Source organism: Gadus chalcogrammus, chromosome 13, assembly GCF_026213295.1.
Source record: "Gadus chalcogrammus isolate NIFS_2021 chromosome 13, NIFS_Gcha_1.0, whole genome shotgun sequence".
Classification (NCBI taxonomy): domain Eukaryota; kingdom Metazoa; phylum Chordata; class Actinopteri; order Gadiformes; family Gadidae; genus Gadus; species Gadus chalcogrammus.
In genome coordinates, this window is record NC_079424.1 from 25,461,706 (window position 1) to 25,481,295 (window position 19,590).

General features: G+C 44.0%; 1 protein-coding gene across 8 annotated transcripts in view; it reads left to right on the top strand.

Moving 5' to 3' along the window:
* LOC130401806 (NACHT, LRR and PYD domains-containing protein 12-like) overlaps positions 1 to 15,541 on the top strand; it is a 27,051-nt gene extending 11,510 nt beyond the window's left edge. For 3 of the 8 annotated variants that reach the window (XM_056605786.1, XM_056605785.1, XM_056605787.1), the window contains exons 2-10: positions 2,459 to 2,555; positions 2,727 to 2,843; positions 3,505 to 3,621; positions 6,606 to 6,719; positions 8,416 to 8,479; positions 8,664 to 8,892; positions 11,769 to 13,584; positions 14,004 to 14,177; positions 14,943 to 15,541. In XM_056605786.1, coding sequence (XP_056461761.1) covers positions 2,473 to 2,555; positions 2,727 to 2,843; positions 3,505 to 3,621; positions 6,606 to 6,719; positions 8,416 to 8,479; positions 8,664 to 8,892; positions 11,769 to 13,584; positions 14,004 to 14,177; positions 14,943 to 15,207 — 2,979 coding nt within the window. In that variant the 5' untranslated portion in view covers positions 2,459 to 2,472 and the 3' untranslated portion in view covers positions 15,208 to 15,541. Of the gene's footprint in view, positions 1 to 936; positions 2,556 to 2,726; positions 2,844 to 3,504; positions 3,622 to 6,605; positions 6,720 to 8,415; positions 8,480 to 8,663; positions 8,893 to 11,768; positions 13,585 to 14,003; positions 14,178 to 14,942 lie in introns of those variants that run through there. The other 5 variants (XM_056605783.1, XM_056605784.1, XM_056605788.1 and 2 more) reach the window with 5 other exon arrangements.
* The last annotated feature ends 4,049 nt before the right edge of the window (positions 15,542 to 19,590 follow it).

Here is a 19,590-nt window from a genome sequence, read left to right on the forward strand (position 1 = left end):
TGTGCGTGCGTGTGTGTTTGTGTTTGTGTGTGTGTGTGTGTTTTCATTTAGGCTATAGATATAGACTGATTGTCTTGGCTTGCATCCATGAAATATTGTAATGTTATGGCATATTGAGAATATTTAGATCGGTGTTGCGCAACAATCTGGGGATGAGGACAACCCTGAATATTGACGGGCATTTCACACACTGCCATCTCAAAATATAGCCTAACATATATAAATATAACGCTTTAAAAGACACAAATGTATTTTCGAGATAACTCAGTTTAATTAAATACTCAAGTGAAATACCTCCAAATTGTACTTATTGTTCAGTGCTTCAGTGAGGGCAGTTACAATCCATCACTAAAGATTTATGTATTCTGATTCAGCGGATTTAATATTTATTTGTAGAATCTTCACAACTCACAGCAATTAAATGTTAATTTATCATCATGGGAAATAGCATATAAACAAGCTTCATAAAAGATAATTTCTAAGCAGTACAGAACAGTTTAACATCTGAATTGATCCTGAAAGCCTATTTCCTAGAATAATTCATTCCGTTTTAGGCCATCTCACTTATGGTCACTTAAATGTTTTTAAGCTCACCATGTCCAGTATTCAGAGTTCAAAACATTTATTAACAAATGTGTTCTATTTTTTTTTTGCCAAGCGGAGCCAGACTGTCCTGTGCAACAGATATGGAAAACTGTTCATTAGTTATCATGAGTTTCGCAAATGATAGAGCAGTTGTTGGTGTTTTAGAGCCATCTGCTGGTGTGATTGGGTATTGCAGATCTGCATCCGCCTTGTGTGTGCGGCCGTTGCTAGTCAGAACCAGTTGACGTGACATGTGGTAAGTTCGCATTTTAAATAGCTCCCGAAGGTTTATACGTTTTAAGATCCAGAATGTATGTTTATGTTATGAACCTCGACATATTAGATGATTGTATAATTGATATGTTATTATTGTTTTTATAGTTTTTCACTTGGTAGGGAGTTTATGCACATTTTTAGTTTGACCACATGTTACTGGTTAGCTATGTTGGATGTCCGCTAGCAATATAGTTTTGTTTTACTCGTGCAGAACCTGCTGTACAAATCACAAATATACCTTTGAAAGAGAACAATGTGTTTGTCCTGTCTTTCAGGTATGCTGCTCCGAAATGTAAATGTAATGTTATCATTGTATTATTTGTATATGTGATGTGTATATACTAGCAGAACTAGTTGACGTGACCTGTGATCCTGCTGTACAAATCACAAATATACCTTTGAAAGGGACCAATGTGTTTGTCCTGTCATTCAGTCCTTTAGACCCAATCACAACCGTTATACCTGCGCAAATATTCAAATTAGCCATGTGCGCCAAACAGAAGATAGACGCAATGTAAATACTTGATTGTTGTGCACTGTTGTGTTTAGCCGACTGCATGGTTAGTTGTGGTCTTGAAAACAGCCTAGCCTTGCAGTTGGAGTAGTTGGAGTGATTGTGTGATTGTGCGAGAGAGAGCGCGCCTGCCTTGGTTGTGTTTGGCTTGTTGTGGGCTTTGTGTATGTGTTCAATGATGTATCTGTCTGATCGTATGAGCTGTTGATGGATGGTTAAATAATGTCACAAGATCGGACATACTGCAGGCTCTCATTTGCAAGTGCACTGATTGTGTGCCCGTCTCTGATATGCTATATACCTGGCATTTATTCAGTTCATTGCTCTTCTGAGTGCGCCAGAATGGGGCCAATTATTGTCATGTTTGCCTCTCCCTGTTATAAAATAACGTGGATCCCAACAACTTAAGCCGATGCAGGCTCCTATGTCAGTTTTGCTTTATGAGTGTGCTTTAATTGTGTGTGTGTGTGTGTGTGTGTGTGTGTGTGTGTGTGTGTGTGTGTGTGTGTGTGTGTGTGTGTGTGTGTGTGTGTGTGTGTGTGTGTGTGTGTGTGTGTGTGTGTGTGTTGTCATGTAGGCTATAGATATAGACTGATTGTCTTGGCTTGCATCCCTGAAATATTGTAATGTTATGGCCTAGGCCTACTGCATATTGAGAACATTTAGATTGATGTTGCGCAACAATCTGGGGATGAGGACATCCCGAATATTGACGGGTATTTCGCACACTGCGATCTCAATATATAGCCTATATAAAAATATAACACTGTACTCGACACAAATGAAAGTAACGTTGTTTACTTTTAATTGTACCGCAATGCATTTTTTTTTAAGTCTATTGTTTATCTTTTTTGTATTGTAGTTTAAGCACAGTTACAGTCTCCAAGGTGTTTAATTATTCATCCGTCATCTGCTGTACACATCTGTACTGTAGTGAGGGCAGTGTTATGTTGGGGTTCATATTGATGGTCTATGACGTCCATAATGCTTTAGTGTGACGCAGTCACAATGATCTTCTCTCTCAATAAACAGCTAAAGTTCAAAAGGCAAATGAAGTGATGGATGAGTTGTGTTTGTGTCCAGGTCTCCAGTCTACTATGGATGAGGAGAGAGAGGAGGAGGGTCCTACCTCTAAGACCACTCTATCTGGGGAACATGGCCGCCGGAGCAAAGCTAAGAGGTAAGAAGAGGATCTCTCTGTCTGTGACTGTTGTCCATCTCAGAGCTCAGCAGTGATGCATCATGACTCCGTCATTAGTCCGAGGAAAAGGTGTGTGTGTGTGTGTGTGTGTGTGTGTGTGTGTGTGTGTGTGTGTGTGTGTGTGTGTGTGTGTGTGTGTGTGTGTTGAAGCTCAGAGCAGCAGCAGAGAGCAGACTCCCCTGGACCCAGCTGTGTCTCCATGAAGAGTGACTGGTCTATGCTCCTACCTCCTGTTTTTAAAGATGGACGCCCCTCCAAAGAGGAGAGGTAGGAGTTTCAAACAGACTGGAGTGGCTCAAAACTAACACAACTTAAAAAAAAAAAAAAAAGGAGCTGTATTTGTGTTGAAGCCCAGAGCAGCAGCAGAAGGCAGACTCCCCTGTACCCAGCGACCGTATGAATGAAATTAATATTAAGACGACTTGTAGCAGACTTCACAGGTTTAATGTTTGAAGGTTCAATGGCTAGGGATTATTTACTATCCATGTTAAAAAGAAGAAGGAATATTCCCCTCAGATTGCAATTATTATTTTTTTTGACTATGCTTAACATTTTTCACTTTATTTTGTTTTTACACATTAGAAGATTTTATTTAAAGTCACATTTGTCTTGTTATCTTTATTGTTGTTGTTGATCCGAAAATGATCCGACCCGTGACTCAAAAACCGTGACACGATCCGAACCGTGAGTTTTGTGATGCGTTGCACACCTAATCATTTGTGTGTGTGTGTGTGTGTGTGTGTGTGTGTGTGTGTGTGTGTGTGTGTGTGTGTGTGTGTGTGTGTGTGTGTGTGTGTGTGTGTGTGTGTGTGTGTGTGTGTGTGTGTGTGTGTGTGTGTGTGTGTGTGTGTGTGTGTGTGTGTGTGTGTGTGTGTGTGTGTGTGTGTGTGTGTGTGTGTGTGTGTGTGTGTGTGTGTGTGTGTTGAAGCCCAGAGCAGCAGCAGAGAGCAGACTCCCCTGGACCCAGCTGTGTCTCCATGAAGAGTGACTGCTCTATGGGTCAACCTGATAACTTTAAAGATGGACGCCCCTCCAGAGAGGAGAGGTAGGAGTTTCAAACAGACTGGAGTGGCTCAAAACTAATACAACTTTTTCTAGAATAAAAAGTGTGTGTGTTGAAGCCCAGAGCAGCAGCAGAGAGCAGACTCCCTATGGAGGTAGATTTGTGTCTTTATTATGCAATCAAAAATAATAGGTTTGAGAGCAAAGCTTTCCACACTGCAATCAAAAAATAGATTTGAGAGCAAAACTATCGACACTGCAATCAAAAAAAAAATTATTGCAAGATAAATTAATGTGATAAAAAAAATATTAATGGGAATCCAAAAGTTATGTTTGCAAACCCAAAAGCTTTGCTTGCGAATCCTAAAGTTTTGCTTGCGAATCCAAAAGCTTTGCTTGCTGTTGAGCTGAATCTCGTGGGCGGGACCTACGCCGAAAGATGTAAGACACGTCTCTATTGGCCAGTCTCGATCGGAGTGACAGCTTGGCAACATCCGAAAAGCCGCTGCCCCCCGACCGCCTCCAGAAGCAGATTGTCGGCCTGACGGACAGGGTGTTCGTTTGTGCCTCTCAAACCGCGGCAGCGGTCAACAACATCGCCCTGCTCTCCTCTGCCATGGTCTCCTTGTCGGCTGACAGGGAGGCCTACGGAATTTTCAGGGCGCGCACGGGACAAGCCCATAAGGCGAAGCCTAGACGGCGTAGCCTACATGAAATAGAACTCCCTCTCTCGTTACTAACTGTGGATGTTGCCAAGCTGTCACTCCGATCGAGACTGGCCAATAGAGACGTGTCTTACATCTTTCGGCGTAGGTCCCGCCCACGAGATTCAGCTCAACAGCAAGCAAAGCTTTTGGATTCGCAAGCAAAACTTTAGGATTCGCAAGCAAAGCTTTTGGGTTTGCAAACATAACTTTTGGATTCCCATTAATATTTTTTTTATCACATTAATTTATCTTGCAATAATTTTTTTTTTGATTGCAGTGTCGATAGTTTTGCTCTCAAATCTATTTTTTGATTGCAGTGTGGAAAGCTTTGCTCTCAAACCTATTATTTTTGATTGCATAATAAAGACACAAATCTACCTCCATAACTCCCCTGGACCCAGCAATCGTATGAATGAAATTAATGTTAAGAAGACTTGTAGCAGACTTTACAGGTTTAATGTTTAAAGGTTCAATGGCTTTCAAACGGCCCCATTTATTGAATCAGTTTGAATTTATCTTTGGAGGTGAAGTGGTTTGTTGAAACAAATGATCTGTGAAGAATAACACAGGTCTGGGTAGAAATGTAGAAACTGACTGCTCTATTTTCTATGTTAGCTGAACACATTGTGAATAAACACTCTATGCACAGTATGAAGGGTACTTAGTGGGTTTTTATGTCAGCATGTAGGTGCTTAAATAATAACTTTTCTTTCCCCCCACCCCCTTAAATTTCCGTTTAAAAAGCTGAGAAAGAATATTAAAATTAAAAGTCATGAGAAAATAGTTTAGTAGCCCTGCAATAAATAATGATAATAGATCAAAGTCATGTAGTGCTTTTCCCACTGCTCAAAGACGCTTCACAATCGCTTCATAAGCTAAATGATAAGAAACAAAAAAGAAGCTGAACAAAACAAACGGTGAAAAGGTGTGTTTTAAAGGTTGTATCAGCGATTCTGGTTGCCCTGACATCCGTTGCGAGATTCCCTAAACAGAGCCAGCTAGCCCCTCCCTCCCGTGTTTTGAAAATGGTCATGGACGCGCATTTCTTTTTGTAGCTTCTAATAACACCTTCAACTCAGTTGGTCTATGCAACAGGAATTTGTAGCTACCACTTTGCGTGCACAAGCGCGAAACACCACAACACCACCCCTTGTCTGTGACTGGTTGGAGCACTGTTTATTTTGATTTTGAGGTGTTGGTAGTACCATTGATTTCTGTGTGCGATCTCGGAGCCTAGGCTGCCTAGAGAGACGCGTTTTTTTGACAGCCTGCTTATGGGACGGGCAGCTAGCGGATCGTGAGGAAAAAGCAGATGAATGTGATACTTTATGTTTCGATCAGAATCGCTGATACAACCTTTAAGGGCAGTTTTGAAAGATGAAAGCGTGTTGGCATTGCGGATGTCGTTGGGGAGGGCTTTCCAGAGGGCGGGGTCGGCTGCAGCAAAGGCTCTGTCTCCCCAGGACCGGAGGTCGGTCCTGATGGGGTGCAGGAGGTTGGCATCGGCGGACCTGAGACAACGGGTAGGGGTGTGGCGGTGGAGGAGGTCAGAGAGGGAGGGGGGAGCCAGGTAGTTGAGGGCTTTGAAGGTGATGAGTAGTATTCTGAAATCAATCCGGTATTTGACGGGAAGCCAGTGGAGGTCTTGGAGGACAGGGTTGTGGTCTAAGCGGTGGGTGGATGTGAGCATACGGGCTGCAGAGTTTTGAACATATTGCAGTTTATTAAGCTAGTGTTTTGATGAGCCGTATAGGATGGAGTTACAGTAATCAAGGCGGGATGAAATGAATGCGTGGACCAGAGTTTTGGCAGCTGAGAGTGACGGGGAGGGACGAAGACAAGTGATGTTCCTGAGGTGGAAGAAGGCTGCTTTGGTAATCTGGTTCATATGGGGGAGGGATGAGAGGGTGGGGTGAAGGATGATACCTAAGTTGTGGATGTGAGTAGAGGGGGTGACAATTGAACCATCAATATTAAGTGAGAAGTCCTGGGTGGGGCGGGTGAGGGAGTTTGGGCCAATGATGAGGATTTATGATTTATTGCAATTTAGTTTGAGGAAGTTGTGTTTCATCCACGTTTTGGCCTCAGTGAGGCACGTGGCGAGGGTGCAATGGGTGGCTGCAGAGGTGGTGTTGGTGGGGAGGTAGATCTGAGTGTCATCAGCGTAACAGGGATAATGGAGGCCATGTTGGCGGAGGATTTGACCGAGTGGGAGGATGTAGTTGATGTAAAGTAGGGGACCAAGTACAGAGGACCAAGGAAATGATCAAATGAAACGATATCCACAAATCCTAACTTCCAGATGGTGTTTGTTTTTCAGAAGGAGGCAGCAGAGAGCAGACTCCCCTGGACCCAGCTGTGTCTCCATGAAGAGTGACCGCTCTATGGATCATCCTCCTGTCTTTAAAGATGGACGCCCCTCCAGAGAGGAGAGGTAGGAGTTTCAAACAGACTGGAGTGGCTCAAAACGAATACAACTGTTTCTAGAATAAAAAGTGTGTGTGTTGAAGCACAGAGCAGCAGCAGAGAGCAGACTCCCCTGGACCCAGCAATCGTATGAATGAAATTAATGTGAAGACGACTTGTAGCAGACTTTACAGGTGTAATGTTTGAAGGTTCAATGGCTTTAGGGATTATTTACTATCCATGTTAAAAAGAAGAAGGAATAATGCCTCAGATTGCAATTTTTTCAAATATCGACTATGCTTAAAGGGGTAGTTCGGAATTTTGGACATAGGGCCTGATTCCCAAGTGAGCTTTGGTATTCTTTATCACTGGAGACAGTTTTCAACCCATTTCATTCAGTCTTTCTAGTTGCAGAGTTCGCTCGTGCTAGCTAGCGCACGTCAACGGGCAATGCTAGCCTGCTATTAAAAACAGTGTTACCCACTCCACAGTACACCCGAGGTAAATCAATTATAACGACAGACTATACATTTAAATGTCTGTTTATAGAAAAATTTTAGAAATAAAACCAACCTTGCATTGCATTGCATTTTGAGGGAATTGCGGGGTCTCAGCAGCAGTGTTATATTCCTGGTAGTAGGCTACGGCAGCGGCGGACTGATACCTAGGTTACCGGCTCTAGTTTGTTTACCTGCCGCTGTCATTGCTACAAACGCAGAGTACAGTGAACGAAGGAATTCTATTAGCGTATTCAATTAACAAGATATGGCCACGTTTGGAGGACTTAGCGATGCATTTGCTTTTGAAGACGATTATGAGGAATTTGTTGTATCTAACCAACCGTACATGTACGAGCCGGTGTTTTGATGTCCAAGCCATCAGCAACAAGCCACAGTTGTGTCCTTCCTGGATCTCGCACTGGAAATTGTTGGAAACTTTGTGGTGCCCATCTGTAGCGTATATTTCTACAATTTCTAAAAGCACACTGAACCACCATGTTGCCTTGTCGTTCAATTGCGCTTCTGTCCCACGCTTCTCTGTTTACGTTCTGTCGTGATTCGGTTACAAAACTAACCGGGGCATAGTAAAATTCCGCTTCTGCTGAGAAAGTAGTCCCTCGATGATTCATGCGATGCAAGGTTAGTTTTATTTCTAACATTATTCTATCAACACAGACATTTAAATGTATAGTCTGTCGTTATAATTGATTTACCTCGGGTGTACTGTGGAGTGGGTAACACTGTTTTTAATAGCAGGCTAGCATTGCCCGTTGACGTGCGCTAGCCTAGCACCAGCGAACTCTGCAACTAGAAAGACTGAATGAAATCGGTTGAAAACTGTCTCCAGTGATAAAGAATACCAAAGCTCACTTGGGAATCAGGCCCTATGTCCAAAATTCCGAACTACCCCTTTAACATTTTTCACTTTATTTAGTTTTTACACATTTGAAGATTTTATTTAAAGTCACATTTGTCTTGTTATCTTTATTGGTGTTGTTGATCCGAAAATGATCCGATCCGTGACTCAAAAAACGTGACACGATCCGAACCGTGAGTTTTGTGATGCGTTGCACCCCTAATCATTAGTGTGTGTGTGTGTGTGTGTGTGTGTGTGTGTGTGTGTGTGTGTGTGTGTGTGTGTGTGTGTGTGTGTGTGTGTGTGTGTGTGTGTGTGTGTGTGTGTGTGTGTGTGTGTGTGTGTGTGTGTGTGTGTGTTCCCCACAGGCCACACCAGAAGAGTTCAAATGTTACCAGGTCTGTACAGAAGAATCAAACAGAGCTGATCAAGGTGTGTACAGGTCCAACAAGACATTTAACTTCAGCTCTACATGAACATCAGAAAGCATCTCTTGTGGTGCTCATAGTCTCCAGGCTTCCCTCTTTAGACCAGCTGACGTGATTCCAGGACAGATGCTTCTGATGTCCTCAGTGAGTTCAGAGTAAAGTTCTCCTTGATGTTTGTTCTGTTCCAGAGGGCTGAGGAGAACGCACACGCTTTCCTCGACAAGGAGCTGAAGAAGCTCTGGAGGGTCGTCTTCTCAGATTACCCACAATGCTCAGAGGGTCAGAGAGTGGAGGAGGAGGAGGTGGATGGTAAGAAGGAGGAGCAGAGGAGGCGCGCCATAGAGGGAGTGGTGGACATCACAAAGCTCTGCCTGATGGAGATGAACCAGAAGGGACTGGCCGACAAACTGTTGAGCGGTAAGAGACTCTTATCTTGAAAAGACAGAATAAGTACACATTTTGAAGAGCAGTAGGAGATTATTATTTTTTTGTTCAGACTAAATGACATAATGTTAGACTTATGCATATCAAACTTCCATGTGGAGACAATCTTTCCTCTTTGGGGTTTAATGGTTTGATCCAGTATGTAGGGTTGTTGTGGCGTATCAGGTTTAATGGTTTGATCCAGTATGTAGGGTTGTTGTGGCGTATCAGGTTAAATGGTTTGATCCAGTATGTAGGGTTGTTGTGGGGTATCAGGTTTAATGGTTTGATCCAGTATGTAGGGTTGTTGTGGCGTATCAGGTTAAATGGTTTGATCCAGTATGTAGGGTTGTTGTGGCGTATCAGGTTAAATGGTTTGATCCAGTATGTAGGGTTGTTGTGGCGTATCAGGTTAAATGGTTTGATCCAGTATGTAGGGTTGTTGTGGGGTATCAGGTTAAATGGTTCTCTCCAGATATGTAGGGTAATAGTGGGGGTCTCAGGTTAAAGAATGTTAAACATCATCATTACCAGCACCAAATCACCCGACCACATCACCCCCATTCTCGTCCAACTACACTGGCTCCCTGTCCAACACCGCATTGACCTTAAAACCCTTCTGCTCACCGACTAAGCCCTCCACAACGTGGCCCCCACTTATCTCCCCGACCTCCTCCAGGAGGACAGGCCCTGCCGCTCCCTTCGTCATCCTCAGCTGGTCTTCACCGTCCTGATCCCAGCCTCAGCACCGTGGGTGCTAGGGCTCTCAGCACCATGGGTGCTAGGGCTCTCAGGACCGTGGGTGCTAGGGCTCTCAGCACCGTGGGTGCTAGGGCTCTCAGCACCGTGGGTGCTAGGGCTCTCAGCACCGTGGGTGCTAGGGCTCGTAGCACCGTGGGTGCTAGGGCTCGTAGCACCGTGGGTGCTAGGGCTCTCAGCACCGTGGGTGCTAGGGCTCTCAGCATCGTGGGTGCTAGGGCTCTCAGCACCGTGGGTGCTAGGGCTCTCAGCACCGTGGGTGCTAGGGCTCTCAGCACCGTGGGTGCTAGGGCTCTCAGCACCGTGGGTGCTAGGGCTCTCAGCACCGTGGGTGCTAGGGATCTCTGCACCGTGGGTGCTAGGGCTCTCAGCACCGTGGGTGCTAGGGCTCTCAGCACCGTGGGTGCTAGGGCTCGTAGCACCGTGGGTGCTAGGGCTCTCAGCACCGTGGGTGCTAGGGCTCTCAGCACCCTGGGTGCTAGGGCTCTGAACTGAACTGAAAGAGACACCCTGACAACATTGAAATCCCTCCTCAACACACATGTGTTCCCACTGGCCTTCTCGCTGTAATGACCCCCTACCGTGGGTTCCCCTCGTATCCCCGTTGGGCTACTGTTCTTACCCCCTCCTACCTGGGTCTCCTCACTGTTCTTACCCCCTCCTACCTGGGTCCCCTCACTGTTCTTACCCCCTCCTACCTGGGTCTCCTCACTGTTCTTACCCCCTCCTACCTGGGTCTCCTCACTGTTCTTACCCCCTCCTACCTGGGTCTCCTCACTGTTCTTACCCCCTCCTACCTGGGTCTCCTCACTGTTCTTACCCCCTCCTACCTGGGTCTCCTCACTGCTGTTCTTACCCCCTCCTACCTGGGTCTCCTCACTGTTCTTACCCCCTCCTACCTGGGTCTCCTCACTGTTCTTACCCCCTCCTACCTGGGTCTCCTCACTGTTCTTACCCCCTCCTACCTGGGTCTCCTCACTGTTCTTACCCCCTCCTACCTGGGTCTCCTCACTGTTCTTACCCCCTCCTACCTGGGTCTCCTCACTGTTCTTACCCCCTCCTACCTGGGTCTCCTCACTGTTCTTACCCCCTCCTACCTGGGTCTCCTCACTGTTCTTACCCCCTCCTACCTGGGTCTCCTCACTGTTCTTACCCCCTCCTACCTGGGTCTCCTCACTGTTCTTACCCCCTCCTACCTGGGTCTCCTCACTGTTCTTACCCCCTCCTACCTGGGTCTCCTCACTGTTCTTACCCCCTCCTACCTGGGTCTCCTCACTGTTCTTAACCCCTCCTACCTGGGTCTCCTCACTGTTCTTAACCCCTCCTACCTGGGTCTCCTCACTGCTTTTCTTACCCCCTCCTACCTGGGTCTCCTCACTGTTCTTACCCCCTCCTACTTGGGTCTTATGTCTTGTGTTGATCATGCTGTTGGCGATGCAGCTCTTGCTGTTTTTGACCCTAGATTGTTTTATGAATTAGGCGACCTTGGGTGTCATGAAAGGCGCCTTGAAATAAAATCGTATTCAATTGTAATTATTATTATTATTATTATTATTATTATTAATAACATTAAACATAAATTGCAGATCAGCAGAATAACTCAGTGGAAGAGATGCAACACTATCTTGTTAGATCAGCATGTCATTTTACACCAATTCACTATCATTATTATTATCATTAGACCAATCATATCGCTGTGGTAAAAACGAAAAGTCCTGAACATTTTGAATCTGTAACATGCTGTCTTTCTCACGATCAGCTTCTCCGACCGCAAGCTATGAAGCCACATTAACATTAAACATTCTACTGCAGACCAACAGCAGAACAACTCAGTGGAAGGGATGAAACCCTGTCTTGTTGTACCAGCATAGCAAATCACTTTACACTGATTCACTATCATTATTACTATCATTAGACCAATCATATTGCTGTGGAGATAATAGTCCTTAACATTTTGAATCTGTAACATGCAGTCCTTCACAACCAGCTTTTCCGACCACAAGTAATGAAGCCACTAAATATCATGAAGTTGATAATTTAACAGGAAATATTGACCTGGTTCCACTGATCACCATCCACTAACTGATGTCATCTGATGTTTTCTCATTTAGGATCTGATGCTGTCGATTGCCAACATAAAATCAAGTCTAATTTGAAGAAGAAGTTCAAGTGTGTGTTTGAGGGAATGGCTAAAGCAGGAAAACGAACAGATCTGAACGACTTCTACACAGAGATCTTCATCACAGAGAGAGGCAGTGGAGAGGTCAACAAGGAACATGAGGTCAGACTGATTGAAACCGCTTCCAGGAAACCAGCCAAGGAAGAAACACCAATCAGATGTGAAGACATCTTTAAACCCTTACCTGGACAAGATCAACCAATCAGAACAATGATGACAACTGGAGTGGCCGGCATTGGTAAAACCGTCTTAACACACAAGTTCACTTTGGACTGGGCTGAGGGCAAAACCAACCAGGACATACACTTCACATTTCTCCTAACTTTCAGAGAGCTGAATTTACTGAAAGGGAAAGAGTTTAGCTTGGTGGAACTTCTTCATCACCTCTTTATTGAGACCAAAGAAGCAGGAATCTGCAGATTCCACCGGTTCCAAGTTGTCTTCATCTTGGATGGTCTGGATGAGTGTCGACTTCCTCTGGACTTCCAGAGAAACCCGATCTGGACTGATGTCACAAAGTCCACCTCGGTGGACGTGCTGCTGACCAACCTCATCAGGGGCGACCTGCTTCCCTTCGCTCGCATTTGGATAACCACACGCCCTGCAGCAGCCAATCAGATCCCTGCTGAGTGTGTTGACATGGTGACAGAGGTGAGGGGGTTCACCGACCAACAGAAGGAGGAGTACTTCAGGCAGAGATTCAGAGAGGAGAAGCTGGCCAGCACAATCATCTCCCACGTCAAGAAATCACGAAGCCTCCACATCATGTGTCACATCCCAGTCTTCTGTTGGATCACTGCTTCAGTTCTGGAGGACATCTTCAAAAAATCCCAGATCGAAGAGATGCCCAAGACCGTGACTCAGATGTACAGCCACTTCCTGAGGGTCCTGTCCATACAGGGGGACAGGAAGTACCATGGGAGGGCTGAAACAGATCCAGACTGGAGCTCAGAGAGCAGGGATATCATTGTTTCTCTGGGAAAACTTGCTTTTAACCAGCTGGAGAGTGGCAACCTGATCTTCTACGAGGCAGATATGGCAGAGTGTGACATCGATATCAGAGCAGCCTCAGTGTACTCAGGAGTGTTCACCCAGATCTTTAAAGAGGAGTGTGGGCTGTACCAGGACAAGGTGTTCTGCTTTGTCCATCTGAGCATCCAGGAGTTTCTGGCTGCCCTTTATGTCTTCTGGTCCTTTATCAATACTGGGGTCAATCTGCTCTCAACCTCCAGGAAAGATAAACTCCTCCTCTACCAGAGTGCTGTGGACAAGGCCTTACAGAGTGAGAACGGACACCTGGACTTGTTCCTCCGCTTCCTCCTGGGCCTCTCTCTGGAGACCAATCAGATTGTCCTACGAGGTCTGCTGGGACAGAAAAAAAGATCACTGATCACTCAGATTAAAACAGGTCTGCTGCGAATGACAGGAAGTAGGTCACAGACCAATGAGGGAACAGTGTCTTACATCAAGGAGAAGATAGAAGGAGATCAATCTCCAGAGAGAAGCATCAATCTGTTCCACTGTCTGAATGAGCTGAACGACTGTTCTCTAGTGAAGGAGATCCAGGAGTACCTGACATCAGGAAGTCTCTCCGGAAAACCTCTCACGCCTGCTCAGTGGTCAGCTCTGGTCTTCATCTTACTGACATCAGAAGAGGAGCTGGACGTGTTTGACCTGAAGAAATACTCTGCTTCAGAAGATGGTCTTCTGAGGCTGCTGCCAGTGGTCAAAGCCTCCAAAACATCTCTGTAGGTTCACTAATAACATGTATTACAATACACACTACAAAATATAATTAGTACTGGAATATAAGGTTAAAATTACATGAAAAAGATCTTTGTAGGTTCATAACAACATGTATTACTATTCTACGCATAACAGAATAAACATACTAGTTATAATAACATACAAAACATCTCTGTAGGTGTCCTATTAACGTGTAATGTATTACAGTACACATAAGAGAATATTCACAACAATAGAATATAGGAGGAGTATTCATTTAAAAAAACATTTTCAATCTCAACTAAACAACTCTTTAACATTTCTACATCTAATTATTTAGTATGTTTGTTAAACTAATAACATTCCTTCATTATTGAATAACTTAAAGATGTATGTTACTTTGATCACTGTTCCTAACCGGTTCTCTTTATTCTGTGTGAAGGCTGCAGGGCTGTGATCTGTCAGAGAGATCCTGTGAAGCTCTGGCCTCAGTTCTCAGCTCCAAATCCTCTAGTCTGAAAGAGCTGGACCTGAGTACCAATAATCTGCAGGATTCAGGAGTGAAGCTGCTCTCTGCTGGACTGGGGAGTCCACACTGTACACTGGAAACCCTCAGGTCAGTTTTACCCAATGGTCAAACAGTAACACAACAAGGTTCAATATCAGAAGACATTTAACAGATTTACAACCATAAAAGTGTGCACGTAAAGTGAAGCAGCACGCAACTGACACCCCAAGCACACAAATGCTGTCTTATTTCTCGTGCTCGCAAAGTGTTTTCCTATTCGCTATGATATTACTTTCCTCAAAACACAATATACATAATATTAAAATTAAACTTCTAATCATATACAAAACATCGCTTTAGATGAACTAATGACATATATTACAATACAATGCATTGTATACATAATACTACAAACAAAAAGTAAGATTAATATACTAAACGATTTTGAAACACTGCAAAACAAATGTAAATGGACTGCATTTATACAGCGCTTTTCTAACCATTGGCCACCCAAAGCGCTTTACAATATTGTCACACATTCACCATTCACGCACACATTCACACACCGGCGGAGTCAACTATGCAAGGCGACAGCCAGCTCGTCGGTAGCAGTTATGGTTAGGTGCCTTGCTCAAGCACACCTCAACACTCAACTAGGAGGAGCTGGGGATTGAACCAGCAACCTGCAGATTACCAGCCAACCCGCTCTACCTCTGGAGCTACTGCCGCCCGTTCACAACAACTTTGATATACAGTAGTTATACATTTTAGACCCAATATTGAATAAGCACAATTTCTTCATTATGTAATAAGTTGTAGATGTAAGTCATTTTAATCACAGTCCCTAACCTGTTCTCTTTATTTTGTGTGAAGGCTGCAGGGCTGTGATCTGTCAGAGAGATGCTGTGAAGCTCTGGCCTCAGTTCTTAGGTCCAACTCCTCTAGTCTGAGAGAGCTGGACCTGAGTACCAATGATCTGCAGGATTCAGGAGTGAAGCTGCTCTCTGCTGGACTGGGGAGTTCCACACTGTACACTGGAAACTCTCAGGTCAGTTTTACTCAATGGTCAAACAGTAACACCACAAGTTCCACATCAGAGGACGGTTATATAACTCAGCTTATACAACGGGGGGCCTAAATCCAGCGATCTGATTGGTTCCTAACTGTTGTATAATGAGCGTATACATAACTGCTATGACGCCCAATCATTTTGTAAAAGTTTGCATATCACTCCGCGCCTGGAAGTAGAAACAGTTACAAAGTAAAAAATATATTGAACGATGGAGAGGGTGTAAATGTTGTTACTCCGGGAGTGAGCAAGGCGAGGGAGAGACTAACGAAAGCTAAGGCACACGGTGAGTGAACTGCTCCATCAGATAAATTGCCGGCGAACCGCTCTAGCCGAGCCTTCTCTCGGAGGAACGCTAAAGTGTGTTGCATAGCGACCGTCGTGCATTTTGAAGGCAGCCAGGAGGGACTACTTTTTTGTATTCTTTAAAAAACGGCTACTTTGTCTTTCTTGGTTTCTTTTAAAATGTAGTGTGTCTATGACTTTCGTTTCGCCATAATAGTAACCGTTGTATAAAAGCAATAGATCACTTCAGTCAGTGGTATGTGCTCATTATACCACTGTGAAGGGTACCACAGCCTGGCGTGATCTATTGCTTAATTATAACTCAGTACCTTTGATGACCACATCCATGATTTTGTATCATTGGAGATGTAACACCTTTGTTCAGGTGGATATTCTAATACATCCATATGCCTGCAACCTTTCAGTTATAAATATAAAAATGAGCTCAAAATATAATAATATTGCCCCCCCACTGTCCCCCGTATACGTGACGGTGATAGTTTAGAGCAGGGGGGAGTACAGGGGGTAAAAAAATAATAATATTCACCGCGCCATTGTTTCAATGGGAATCGCGACGGTCCATACTTTCAACATAAAGTTTACATATTTATAATTCGATATTTGTCTCAGCCTTTATACCAAGATTCTCTATTGTCTATAGCATGGTTTCTCAACGGGGGCGTTCGCACAACCTAGGCGCTGGAACGTGATTTTTTAAACTAACTTAAACTTTTCTAAATTTTTGGGTGAAAAAACATTGCATTTCAAGTACAAAATATATGGGCCTAATTAGGCCTCTGTGCGCGATCTGTTTTCGTGGTGCCCAAGTTGCCCGGGCCGCAGGTGCTCGTGGTTCCCGGGCCATTCATTCATTCGTTCACAGGGGAACGGCGGGAGTCGCGGAAGTGCCGTGGTCACGGTCGCGGTGCCCAAGGAAGACGGGAGACGTGGCTTCTCTCTCTCAAGTTCAAGTTTATTTCAAGTTCAAGTTTATTATAGCCATTTCAACAGTATGTAAAATACAGTTGATAGGAATTTGTTTTGGTATGCTCACATGTATTACACAGCAACATAACAACACAACATTACAAGACAGGAAAGCCAAAACGGCACATAAATACAAGGAGTGCAACACTTAACACACATGAAAAACACACAATGCATGGTTCATGGAGAATGACAGCCGTAAAGTACAGTACAGTGGTGCAAAAACTGCAAGTGAGGTAGGCCATGAAGATCTTAAAGACCTTAAAGTGCTTAGTGCTTGTTCAAGTGGCGTATAGCTTGTAGATAGGTACTATCCCTAAAGCGTGATGTTTTACTTGTGATGCTTCTGTACCTCCTCCCTGATGGTAAGAGTGTGAATAAGTGGTGTGCTGGATGAGAGGGGTCAGAGATGATCTTCCTAGTTTTCCTTGAAATTCTGGTGTCATAGTGCGAGCCTATGGTAGGCAGACTACAGCCAATGATTTTAGAGGCCCTGCGTACTACCCTCTCAAGCTGTTGTTTGTCCTGGCTGGTAGCACTACCATACCAGACCAGGAGGGAGAAGGTGAGCACGCTTTCGATGGCTGCACGATAAAAATGGATCATGCCTGCCTGACTTACCCCAAACTTCCTCAGCTGACGAAGGAAGTATATTCTCTGATGGGATTTGGAAATAATAAGACTAATGTTCAAGTTCCATGATAGGGACTGGGGATAGTGGTGCCTAAGAAGCAGAAGGAGGAGACCCACTCCACAACTTGGTCATTTAATGGAGATGGGAAGGTGCTGGCCCTGCCTTTTTCCTATAGTCAATTATGAGTTCTGTGGTTTTGGTTGTATTTAGTAATAAGGTTATTGTCTTCACACCACTGCACCAGCTGTTCAACCTCACTCCGGTAGGTAGATTCCTCCCCATCAGATATGAGGCCTATGGACTGTGGTGTCATCTGCAAACTTTAACATTTTAACAGATGCAGAGTTTGATGTACAATTATTAGTGTAAAGAGAAAATAATAGAGGTGACAAGACACACCCTTGTGGGGCGCCGGTGTTCAGAATCCTTGGTGATGACACATTATTCTGGATTTTAACACACTGTTTCTACTGGGCAGGAAGTTTAAGATCCACTGACAAAGTAGAGCATTAACTCCTGCGGCCAGGAGAAAGTTGTACAGTCTGACAGGAATGATGGTATTGAAAGCCGAGCTAAAATCAATGAACAGTACACGGTAGGGATGTGTCGGTCGCGACTATTTCGTTACAACGAACGAATCCCGAACGTGAACGACAAAACTGGTTCCCCAAAAACAAGAAGAACTGGTTCTTTGATTCTTTTTTTTTAACAATTCAAACCCAAACATATGGTCACGGTAAATAAAACTATACAAACGAACAAGCTCCGTCTCCCCGCGACTTATATTGATTGAGTCTACAACTTCCTCAAAGAATTCAGCCAATGAGAGGATGAGAGGGGTAGCAATGGGTTGGCAATGGCACCTGGGTAAACCATGACCAAGGCGGGGGGGGTACCGTCGAATATGCGCGCTTTCTCTCTCTACGTATCTGGGTCATACCATTCGACTCAAATTCCCCCTACATTTTTCGGAAAATAGCGACTTGAACCTCCATCTGTTTATTGGATAAAACGCATTTCCCAATCCCAGGAGTCTTGCTCCATTCTACGTCAATTTAAGAACAAACAAAGAAATTAAACTGAAAGTTCGTATTTTTATTATGACCATGCAAGTTCTGCAATGCCTGAACAATGAATAATCAAATGTAAAGTAAATAAAATTATAAATGTAAAACCATGAATGAAATATAGAGAGTAAGCAAGTGGTATAAATATTGGTGGGACGTTCGACATACTATATAGCAGGCATCTCCAAACGGCGGACTGCGGTCTTGACGGTCCTATCCGGACCCACGACCAATTAAAAAAAAATATATATATAAAAAAAAGTATAAAAAAAAGTTTTTTTTAAGATGTAATCTGACGTAACGAACGAATCAAAACGAACGAAACAAATAAACGAATCGTTATAGTGAACCGAACTGAAAGAACTAGTTCCCGGAAAAGAATCATTTTGCCCATCCCTAGTACACGGGCATAGGTGGACTTAGTGTTCAGATGTTGCAGAATGAAATGTGTGCAAAGTGAAACTGCATCGTCCACTCCCCTATTAGCCCTGTAGGCAAATTGGTGAGGGTCTAGCGTGATGTACGTCAGTACCTACAAACTAGGCGCTCAAGTACCTTTATAACAACAGAAGTAAGTGCCACAGGCCTATTAGTCATATAGTCTCTCTCTCTCTATCGCTCTCTCTCTCTCTCTCTCTCTCTCTCTCTCTCTCGCTCTCGTCGCTCTGGAAGTTTAATCGGGTTTATTACAGTGATGGACAGTGCTGTTAGCCAATCAGAGGTGATACATTTGCATGCCATGAATATTTATATATTTCTTTCACCAAATCCGACTCAGAGCGCATTCATTGCTATTAGTGACCAACGCAAAATCAATGAATAATGATGCATTAAAAGCTTTAAGCAATATAACACAAGTGTGAGTGGGGTTGTTAGTTTGTTAAAAAAAATGATTGGGGGGGGGGTCGCGCCAGAGGATCAGGGTAAGGTCAGGGGGGCGTTTGCTCAAAAAAGGTTGAGAACCACTGGTCTATAGCTTATAACCGCGTTGTCTGATTACAGTTTAATTAATTTTTCCCAATTTACCAGCTCTCGTTTTGAAGAATAATCACCGCACCATTCGTTTCAATGGGAATAGCGACTATACTTTGTCTATACTTTCAACATAAAGTGTACATATTTATAATTTGAAATTTGTCGCAGCCTTTATACCACCGATACTATAGGGTCTATAGCATATAACCACGTTTTCTGATTACAGTTTAATGTAACAGTAAGCTGATAACATCCTAATTAACACCACAACTGCAAATGAACCACACGGAGATAACCGTGGCAACCGGTCAAACAAATGTTCTTTCTGCGATCATTCTGCTCGCGCATCCGCCGTGTTGATAAACAAATAATCCCCCTATAGCGCGACTGCGGTCCACTTTAAAAAAAATTAAAGCTTCATTAATTAATAAAGAAACGGTTAACCGTGTACACGAAAAAGTAGGGGTTGTGTAAACGTTTACATTTTTTTGTAACCGTTCACAC